Genomic DNA, 10,805 nt, shown 5'->3' with positions numbered 1-10,805 from the left:
AATAATTCTTAATGTGGAATATTGCTTGTTAATCTAGTCTGAGCTGCTATGCTTGGGTTGAGCCATGGAGACCAATAATCGTAACTCACTACACGTGAAAATAATTTTATGTAATTATGTACAAGTTCAACAACAGCTTGAATATAAAAACAATTGTTGATAAACTAAAGTTATTATAATCAATAACTTGGACAGTCACTTCTAAATAAAACATGTTGCCCCTAAAAATAAGCTAATTGAAGGCATCCCTGCAAACATATCAAGTTTTCAGTTATTGATGGAGGACTGTTACAGGGGAATGTCACAGAATTTCCTATAATCCATACAGTGACATTTAATGCAAAGTGACCATTCTTGAGCAGTCCTTTTGGTCCTCAGAAGACGGGGGAATTGGACACATCTAAATCATTTCCGTTCTGATTGGCTGGGATCAAATCCTCCTCGGTCTCAGACCCACTGACTGACAAAGACTCCTCAGTCTCCTCCAGCATGCCTTTCCTCCTCTTGGGCACCTCAGATGATTCACGAAGGGGACGTTTTCTCCAGGATGCACCTCCGCCTCTCCCAAGCCTCCCCTTCCTGGCTTTAGGGAGTGTATGACTCAGGATCAAAGGCAGTGTTGTAGCGATGTCTATGCCATGGTCAGTGCTGCAGCAGAAATCAGGCAATGGAAACCCCTGGAGGTTTAGAGCCTGCGTTTGGAGTAGAGATGCCCCAGGAAATAGTGTTTTGATGACCTCACAGAGCAGCACATTCTCCTGGGGCTGTGCCAGGGTGGAGGCTCCATCTGCTGAGACTGGAAACAAACGTAAATAAAATGTTTAATACACACAAGAGAATAAATCAAGACTGATTCATCAATAGAAACAAAGTTTATACTTTCTCCCAGCTCTTGTTTCCTATCATTGACCATCCTTCTTAGAGCAGAAACATCTGCAAGCAGCTTCTCGACCAATCGTTCACTCTCCTCCACTTTCTTACATGCCATCTGTGAAAAGAAATAAACAAATCCCAGGTGACACCATGTTTACCAAAGGTTGTACTGTACAGTCTTTTGTACATGTTTTTACATCAATTCAACTTACCGTCAGTTCACCCTGCAAGGTGTTGTTCATGTCATTAATCTCATCCACCTCATGCAGAGATCCATCGGAGGAGAAGAATTTAGATCTACACAGGGCAAAAAGTGTACGACTAGTCATACAAGTACCAGACAAACACACATATTACATTTTTCAAAGTCAATAGTGCCCAGTGCTGAGGCCCAGTAGTAGTACCTGTGTTTCCTAACAGCATGGTTGTAGTTGACTGATGAACAAGATGCAGAGAGTCTCCAGTAGTCCTGCTCTTCCAACAAACCCAGGTTGCTGACCAGGACAGGTACACTGCAATACTGACTAATAAAAAAAAAAAAAAATGGGATTTCTTGAAAGGTGCTTTAAATCCAAGGACTACAGCAAGAGTAAAAAACAAAACATTAGGAATACCTGATGACTCCATTTTATTTAACTAGGCAAGTAATTTAAGAACAAATTCTTATTTACAAGGAAGGACAAAACCTCCCCTAACACGGACGATGTTGGGCCAATTGTGCGCAGCCCTATGTAACTCCCGATCACAGCCGGTTGTGACACAGCCTGGGAATGAACCAGGGTCTGAAGTGATGACTCTAGCACTGCCTTAGACCGCTGTGCCACCCGGGAGGCCAGGTGAAGGCCATGATCCTTTATTGATGTCATTTAAAAATGGATTTTGTTTAGCCTTGATACAATTGAGAAATGGATTGTGTGTGTGCCATTCAGAGGGTGAATGGGCAAGACAAAACGATTGAAGTGCCTTTGAACAGGGTATGTAGTTGGTGCCAGTCACACCAGTGAGAGTGTCAAGAACTGCAACACTGCTGGGTTTTCCACATAACAGTTTCCTGTGTGTATTAATAATATTCCACCACCTGAAGGACATCCAGCCAACTATGTGAAGCATTGGTATCAACATGGGCCAGCATCCCTGTGGAACGCTTGACACCTTGCAGAGTCCATGCCCCGACTAATTGAGGTTGTTCTGAGAGCAAAGGGGGTGCAACTCAATATTAGGAAGGTGTTCCAAATGTTTTGTACTCGGTGTAGAATATATAAATATACACACACACACACACACACACTTTTAACCACTTAAGCTAGAGCTGGCTAAGACTACTCACAGTGCAACACAGTTTGATTCAAAACAGTGTGAAGGCCATCAAAATGTGAATGTACTGACCTGCCATGTGATCTGAAGACTGCATACTCCAGTTTGTGAGTGGAGCCTGATGTTGTGATCTCACTGGGTGTCAGTAGCAGAAAGACCAGCTCGTGATTAGAGAGTGCCCTCTTCAGGTTCTCGTGGACTACTTGCTCTCTGAAGGTAATTTGTTGATCTGTGTTTCTCCGCTGTTTATACCAACCAATCACATTCTCCTGGATAGGAAAGTCAAATAGAAGAGAGGGTGAATAAAAGTGTGCTTTGTTGGCTATCAAACAAGATGGGAAAGAAATGCAAACAACTTGCCTAATGGCACAGGTTCCTTTACTCCCTGGACTTAGTTGCAATACCACCATCTGTGACATCAATATTACCACGCTATCTTCTTCCACTTACCTCCTTATAGTTGGATAAAATGTGCCTTATTTCATCCTGGTTCACCTCCCCTATTCTATTATAGAAGCTAAGGGAGGTGGAGAGAAAAATAATTTGTTAAGTGTCATGCTTCCAGAAATAATATATGATAGTACGTGATATACTGTTGAAATAGTTACACACACAGCTGAATCACAATTTTACGAAACCTTTAGTCTCTGCAGTTTACCTCTTGAGCTTGCGACATGATATGTGTTTCTGAATGTCTGGAATAGAAAGAAGGGTGAGACAACAGTCAGTACACACAAAGATTATATTATAAAATGTAAGTACACAGCTGATGACTCACTTATTGTATGCTCAAACTGTATGTTGTCGATTTGAGAGTCAGTGATGTTGCATCGCTCTTCAGCTTTGGTCTCCCCGAGAATGAGACCTTCCTGCAAAATGTATGTATACGGTCAGTTTAATAAAATAACTAGTATTTGAATGAGTAAGCTATTTGGTCAGACCTATCTGTTGTGGTTTTAGCCAACTGGCTAACGTAGCTAGTTAGCTAGCGATCTAGCCAGCTACTTACCACATCAGAATCACTGTTCAAGTGCTGAAACATCAATGAACCAAGAACAAATCCGGAGACGCGAATATACGAGTTTGAGTCCGCCATGCTTATTTTTGTCAGAAAGACAACATCAAAAGTGTTACCACACAAACATAAGGAGTAACCCAGACATGTCACGTCACACGGGCTATAAAGCTGAAGCATCCGTTTAGAACGTTTTCTCGCCACCAAATATGGTAGTGAGAGGAAGTTCAGTCGCGGGTAGTGGGAGAGGATGTGACGAAGTAAAACTGAACTGACATTCTGCTAATTTTATCATCGATGAAACATCTGATCTCCAATACATTGTTCTGTCCCAAAACTACAATATGTTACGAACCCAGTGCACTAAGTTGAATACACTTGACGCTTTGCCAAAGTTTTAAAAAATGGCGTTGTTTAGAAGGAGTGCATTTGTCGAATTGCGTTAATGCACACGCCCATTTCATTGCGAAGACGCTCCCTAACTTAAATATGCAATTATATGCCAATAGGATCTCGCTAGCTCGTGCTTGGCTTTGCCCACCTCCTTGCTTTGTCTGCCCACTAATGCTTAATTTCCTCCCACTGTAAACGTCACAGATAAACTATCTCGGATTAGTTATAAATATATTTGGTGTTACGATTGCGTAAAAACAGCGCTAACTGCAATTGCAGACGCATCGCTTTTTCTGCGCAGCTGAATATGCACGAAAGCTGAATTTTTTTCGAGCAACTCGCCAGTGGGGGGAGTGGTTTTATTATTTCCACTAGTTACCACAGCCATAAAGTCAAATGGCTACATTGTAAAAACTCACATAAAAAATAGCTTTTGGTCTTAATTTATGGTTAGGGTTAGGTCTAAGGTTAGCTGTTTGGTTAATGTTAGAGTTCGGTTTAAAATCACTTTTTAGGGAGATACAGTGTTAAGTAAAAACACTTGAAAGTACTACCTAAGTCGTTTTTTTTGTGTATCTGTACTTAAGTTTACTATTTATATTTTAACAACTTTTACTTTTACTTTACTACATTCCTAAGTACAAGTATGCACTTTTTACTCCATACATTTTCCATGACACCCAAAAGTAAATTTTGAATGCTTAACAGGACAGGACAATTCTCTACTGCCTCTGATCTGGCGGACTCACGAACACAAATGCTTAGCTTGTAAATTATGTTTCGGAGAGTGCCCCTGGCTATCCGTAAATACATTTTTTTTAAACAAGAAAAGTATGCCATCTGGTTTGCTTTATATTAGGAATTTGAAATGTATTTATACTTTTCCCTAAATCTATTTTAGCAATGACATTTACTTGTAATACTTAAGTATTGTAACGACCCTGGGTTTATAAGCGCCGAAATCGACCCTACCGCATCTGCTCCCTGCTGTTTCAGTACAGTATATTTAAAACCAAATACTTTTAGACTTTTACTCGAGTATTATTTTACTGGGTGACTTTCACTGTTACTTGAGTTATTTTCTATTAAGATATCTTTACTTTTACTCAATTATGAAAACGGGGTACTTTTTTCAACACTGAGAAGATGCATTGTATTGTAGAAATAGGCGCGGTTTCTGACTTTGTGAATTTGGTAACTAGTGACGTCCTGGTTTTATTTTTACAGCAGATCTTGCGCACTGTCCTGTGGCTGACTACACAGTTGGGTTGCAACCTGCAACCACTACCGCTACAGCGAAGTACAGAAGAATGGAAAACTCGTTAAGACAACGAAGAGGTCTTCAGGTTACTATTTCTCTTTAATACATTTGGAAACATTTCATGTTCTGCAGTCAACCTCGGATATGGTATGCCCAATAATGTAAGCTATTTCTAGTGCTTCTCTTCTCGGCTTGGCTGTATATTAGTTAGCTAGGCTATTTCGGTGTTCATATCCCGTTTCAGATCCTGTTTACCTAGCTAACTTTACATAGATCACTACCTAGCTAGGCCCAAGTCAAACATATGAAATCAGCCTCCTCTATTATAAAAACTAAATATAATGCTTATTTGGAATGAATAGCTAATGAACGTTATGTCTCTCTTCTGTAGATAACTTGAACCCTACGTGCCATACCAGTGGATGACAGATCTCTGTGAGGGAGGGATGGATGACCTGTGGAGTATAACGACTTTGTTGCTGCAGGTGTGGTTCTCCGTGATGATTGGGCTCATCATGATACCTGCTATGTTTGGCCTCTCCCTGGGGGTCACTTCGGTCTATATTCAGATTCTGGTCAAAATATTGGAGGTAACTGCTGGAAGTTCTGGAAGAGCTCAAATTCTGAAATTTCGGGAATTGCTCACTATTTATTATTTTATTCTGAAACATGTTATTGAAGCATAACCTCACATATAGCATCTAATAAAGAACTATGTTATTTTTTTGTGAACAGATGATTTATGAAAAGATAAATCTTTTTTTGTATAAATGCATTAATCGGATATTAATTTATTTATATTCACTACTATATGTAGGATATTGTGCTCTGTATACTGTATTCATGTTTCCCCCTGACCCCTTAGAACAGACTGACATAGTTCATGTTCAATGCGGGGAACGCGGGGCAGTTGGGCAAGATGCAGTATGTAGAAAGCATTGTGTGTGAGGTCAGCTGAAAATAACTCTGTTCTATGGGCAGTGGGCCACCCTGCGGATCCAGAGAGGACACAGGGATCGACCCACTCTGCCCGTGCCTGCTCCGCTACCCAATGGTGAGTGACATTACATTCACTACCCATCGATGAATGAGTTCATGCTGAGGTCTGGAGGGACCCTGTCTGTGTAACTTATTGTGGATGACTATCAAACTGTAGCCTAATCTTTATTTTCTTCATTAACTTTTGTACTAAGCAATTATTTTCTATGGTTCCTATGCTGAATGATACCATTTGAATCAATACTCTTTAGTTTGTATTTGCCCCTAACTGAAATGTGAATAGCCCTGTGATAATTATTAGGCTAATTACACAGTAATAAGGTAATTATACATCCAGTAAGTTGAATTGAGTTCCGATGGTCTATAGGAGAAATATTTGAATTCAGCAGAACTGCATTTCAAACATCCCATTGGCATGTGGAGTCCTTGGTTCTGTTCTTAGAGCATATTGTTCTGTAGTATGAGGAGTTGAATTCAGCTCTATCTGGAAGGAGTAGAGTAGACCCTGTACATGTGACTGTGTGTCAGTGTGGTGGCTTATGATTGGTCAGCTTATGATTGGTCAGCTCAGCTGATGTGGGGTTGCAGAGTGGTCATCACGAGCTTCTATACCCACAATATCATAAATAAAGTCTGTCCATTTCTATAATTTATCTTCTTAAAAGTATATTTTAAAAGTAACCTTAACCACACCGCTAACCTTACGCCTAACCCTAAGATTAAATTAAGACCGAAAAGCACATTCTTATAGCCAAGTTTTACTTTGTGGCTATGGAATCTGACTTTGGAGATATGGAAGCTAGTGGAAACCGTGCGGAGTGGAGCAGCTGTGTCCCACTCTGATGATGCAATAGAGGATTGCATAACTTCAGGCAGAAAACTGACTCTATGTGTAGCTTAACCCTCAACCCATGCTGTGAAATACTGTATGCCCCCTTCATCTTCTCTTCCTGGAAATATACTGTACAACGTTTGAAAGACGTCACGTCACCGTCTTCAGTGGAGCTATGTTGAGTTAAATTTGATACTTATTAGACATGTATATCATATTCTATTTTGAACTGCCTTGAAGATTCCAGAAGATTGGGTTTATACTAGGGACTTTTTGTAGGGTCTCTATCTGCAATCCTACCCTATGTTGTTGAATTAACACTCAATCATGTTTTGATCACAGTAACATTGGCATTCTAAATCAGGGTTGACAGGACACTTAAAAAATGACTTTTTTTATTTTTGTATGGAAGGACAAAAAGGTCAAGTCAATGCAATGTTATTATGCAATAAGATTTAGCAAACCATTCAGCAGCAGAGATGACAAAACCCACCATGCTTTTGTCTAAAACTCTTCTTCTGTGAACATAATACTAAAGCATATATAACTGTATAATCATGACACAAGCTAATTGTTAACCAGTAAGTTATTAGAAAAGTATTCATGTTTTACTGGAACTGGGTAAACTACAGTACATCAATGCTGAGTACAGAGAAAAGGAATGTAAGCTCAGTGCTCTCACTGGTACCTGCTACTGATAGGCTATGCCACAACAGTCTTCCCATCGCATTCCTCATCGGCATTTCCTTCTCTGGGATCTCTTTATACCAATAGAGGAAGAGCACAGATACAGGTAGATACAGTGCCTCAATTAGTAGGTGTATATTTGACTCTATACATACAATCCTTCTTATACATCCCCCACTCTACAGGCTTTTCCATCATATTTAATGTCCTACATGTTATGCGGGTGAATGAGGACCCAAAAGCGACTTGGCGAAAACAGAGTCTTTAATCCAGTAAAGTAAAATACAATCAAAAAACACAACTTCCACTCGTAATGACGAGAACCGACTGGAGACTCGATCTTGAACAGCAGGTTGCCTCGGGAAGGCACTTGAACCTAGCAGACTCAGACACCTGCTCACCACGCAGCATCTGAGGGAAACACGACACGACAGGGCGATACACAAACACAGCACGGTGAACAATAGATAGGATCCGACAGGGCAGGAACGGAAAACAAGGAGAGAAATAGGGACTCTAATCAGGGAAAAGGATCGGGAACAGGTGTGGGAAGACTAAATGATTGATTAGGGGAATAGGAACAGCTGGGAGCAGGAACGGAACGATAGAGAGAAGAGAGAGCGGGAGAGTGAGAGAGGGATAGAAAGAGGGAAAGAACCTAATAAGACCAGCAGAGGGAAACGAACAGAAGGGAAAGCATAATGACAAGACAATATATGACAAAACATGACAGTACCCCCCCACTCACCGAGCGCCTCCTGGCGCTCTCGAGGAGGAACACTGGCGGTAACGGAGGAAATCATAGATCAAACGGTCCAGCACGTCCCGAAAAGAACCCAACTCCTCTCCTCAGGACCGTAACGGAAAAACGAAAAAAAAAAGGGAAACTAGGGTACTACTCTAAAAAAAAATGAGACACGGGTAGAGAACTGTAAGAGTTTGAGCTATCAGGACCAAACAGGCCAGGAGAGTGACGACTTGGGACAGACTGAGACACCGCAAGGCTAAGACCAGGACCAGGAGAGAGGCGGTGGCTGAGGACAGACTGTGACACAGCAAGGCCAGGAGTAGGGGCAGGAGAGAGGCGGTGGCTGGGGACAGACTGTGACACAGCAAGGCCAGGAGTAGGGGCAGGAGAGAGGCGCTGGCTGAGGACAGACTGAGACACAGCAAGGCCAGGAGTAGGGGCAGGAGAGATGCGGTGGCTGGGGACAGACTGTGACACAGCAAGGCCAGGAGTAGGGGCAGGAGAGAGGCGCTGGCTGGGGACAGACTGTGACACAGCAAGGCCAGGAGTAGAGGCAGGAGAGAGGCGGTGGCTGGGGACAGACTGTGACACAGCAAGGCCAGGAGTAGAGGCAGGAGAGATGCGCTGGCTGGGAACAGACTGTGACACAGCAAGACCAGGAGTAGAGGCAGAAAAATACGCACAAGGGTGGACCCCATCGTCAGTATCGGAGCGCTGGGACAGAATGGCTCCCACGCCCACCCCCGACGCGTCAACCTCAACAATAAACTGTTTAGTGACGTCAGGTGCAACAAGGATAGGAGCGGATGCAAAACGCTTCTTAAAGAGATCAGAACAACAATCATACGACCGGTGAGGAGGAAGGGAGTTGGTTCTGGACCGACTGAAGACCGTGCGCAGACCATGATATTCCTCCGGCACTCCTGTCAAATCACCAGGTTCCTCCTGAGAAGAGGGGACAGAACAAACAGGAGAAATAGCAGACATTAAACACTTCACATGACAAGAAACGCTCCAGGAAAGGACAGAACCACTAGACCAATCAAAAGAAGGATTATGACACACTAGCCAGGGATGACCCAAAACAACAGGTGTAAAAGGTGAACAAAAAATCAAAAAAAAATGGTCTCACTATGGTTACCAGATACAGTGAGGGTTAAAGGTAGTGTTTCACATAATATACTGGGGAGAGGACTACCATCCAAGGCAAACATGACCGTGGGCTCCCTAACTGTCTGAGAGGAATGTCATGTTCCCGCGCCCAGGCTTCGTCCATAAAACAGCCCTCTGCCCCAGAGTCTATTAATGCACTGCAGGAAGCTGCCGATCCGGTCCAGCGTAGATGGACCGGTAAGGTAGTACATGTACTTGACGGAGAGGACCGTCTAGTAGCGCTTATCAGTCGCCCTCCGCTTACTGATGAGCTCTGGCCTTTAACTGGACATGACATGACAAAATGACCAGCGGAACCGCAATAGAGACAGAGGCGGTTGGTGATTCTCCGTTCCCTCTCCTTAGCCGAGATGCGAATACCCCCAGCTGCATGGGCTCAACACCTGAGTCAGTGGGGAAAGACGGTAGTGTCGGAGAGAGGGGAGACACAGTTAACGCGAGCTCTCTTCTATGAGCTCGGTGACGAAGATCTACCCGTCGTTCAATGCGAATAGCGAGTTCAATCAAAGAATCCACCCTGGATGGAACCTCCCGAGAGAGAATCTCATCCTTAACCTTAGCGTGGAGTCCCTCCAGAAAACGAGCGAGCAACGCCTGCTCGTTCCAGTTACTGGAGGCAGCAAGAGTGCGAAACTCTATTGAGTAATCCGTTATGGATCGATTACCTTGACATAGGGAAGACAGGGACCAGGAAGCTTCTTTCCCAAAAACTGAGCGATCAAAAACCCTTATCATCTCCTCTTTAAAGTTCAGATAATTGTTAGTACACTCAGCGCTTGCCTCCCAGATAGCTGTGCCCCACTGCCGAGCCCGACCAGTAAGGAGTGTTATGACGTAGGCAATCCGAGCTCTCTCTCTGAGTATGTGTTGGGTTGGAGAGAGAACACGATATCACACTGGGTGAGAAAGGAGCGGCACTCAGTGGGCTGCCCAGAATAACAAGGTGGGTTATTAACCCTAGGTTCCGGAGGCTCGGAAGAACCGGAAGTAGCTGGTGACACGAGACGAAGACTCTGATACTGTCTTGAGAGGTCGGAGACCTGAGCGGCCAGGGTCTCAACGGCATGCCGAGCAGCAGACAATTCCTGCTCGTGTCTGCCGAGCATTCCCTGGAACTCGAGAGTAGAGTAGAGAGAATCCATAGTCGCTGGGTCCATTCTTGGTCGGATCCTTCTGTTATGCGGGTGAATGAGGACCCAAAAGCGACTTGGCGAAAACAGAGTCTTTAATCCAGTAAAGTAAAATACAATCAAAAAACACAACTTCCACTCGTAATGACGAGAACCGACTGGAGACTCGATCTTGAACAGCAGGTTGCCTCGGGAAGGCACTTGAACCTAGCAGACTCAGACACCTGCTCACCACGCAGCATCTGAGGGAAACACGACACGACAGGGCGATACACAAACACAGCACGGTGAACAATAGATAGGATCCGACAGGGCAGGAACGGAAAACAAGGAGAGAAATAGGGACTCTAATCAGGGAAAAGGATCGGGAACAGGTGTGG

The 10,805-nt window shown here is 43.4% G+C and overlaps 2 protein-coding genes across 8 annotated transcripts in view; one reads left to right on the top strand and one right to left on the bottom strand.

Annotated features, from left to right (window-relative positions):
* Nucleotides 1-91: 91 nt before the first annotated feature.
* On the bottom strand, nt 92-3,638 carry LOC124000049 (BRCA1-A complex subunit Abraxas 1). The gene is made up of 9 exons (XM_046306151.1): nt 3,197-3,638; nt 2,966-3,056; nt 2,846-2,882; nt 2,638-2,704; nt 2,260-2,456; nt 1,278-1,397; nt 1,086-1,170; nt 880-988; nt 92-796 (listed from the first exon to the last, which is right to left on the bottom strand). The coding sequence occupies exons 1-9, from the start codon at nt 3,380-3,382 to the stop codon at nt 375-377; spliced, it is 1,314 nt and encodes a 437-aa protein (XP_046162107.1). The 5' UTR covers nt 3,383-3,638; the 3' UTR covers nt 92-374.
* Nucleotides 3,639-4,777: 1,139 nt separating this feature from the next.
* Nucleotides 4,778-10,805, top strand: part of LOC123999567 (glycerol-3-phosphate acyltransferase 3-like) — a 46,655-nt gene continuing 40,627 nt past the window's right edge. For 4 of the 7 annotated variants that reach the window (XR_006832483.1, XM_046305467.1, XM_046305468.1 and 1 more), the window contains exons 1-3: nt 4,784-4,941; nt 5,248-5,446; nt 5,838-5,910. Coding sequence is in view for 6 of the 7 variants with exons in the window: in XM_046305467.1 (XP_046161423.1) it covers nt 5,279-5,446; nt 5,838-5,910 (241 nt within the window). In the remaining variant the exon portion in view is untranslated. Of the gene's footprint in view, nt 5,018-5,247; nt 5,447-5,837; nt 5,911-10,805 lie in introns of all 7 variants that reach the window. The other 3 variants (XM_046305464.1, XM_046305465.1, XM_046305463.1) reach the window with 3 other exon arrangements.

Source organism: Oncorhynchus gorbuscha, linkage group LG16 (genome assembly GCF_021184085.1).
Source record: "Oncorhynchus gorbuscha isolate QuinsamMale2020 ecotype Even-year linkage group LG16, OgorEven_v1.0, whole genome shotgun sequence".
Lineage (NCBI taxonomy): Eukaryota > Metazoa > Chordata > Actinopteri > Salmoniformes > Salmonidae > Oncorhynchus > Oncorhynchus gorbuscha.
This window is presented reverse-complemented; position numbering and strand designations above follow the sequence as displayed.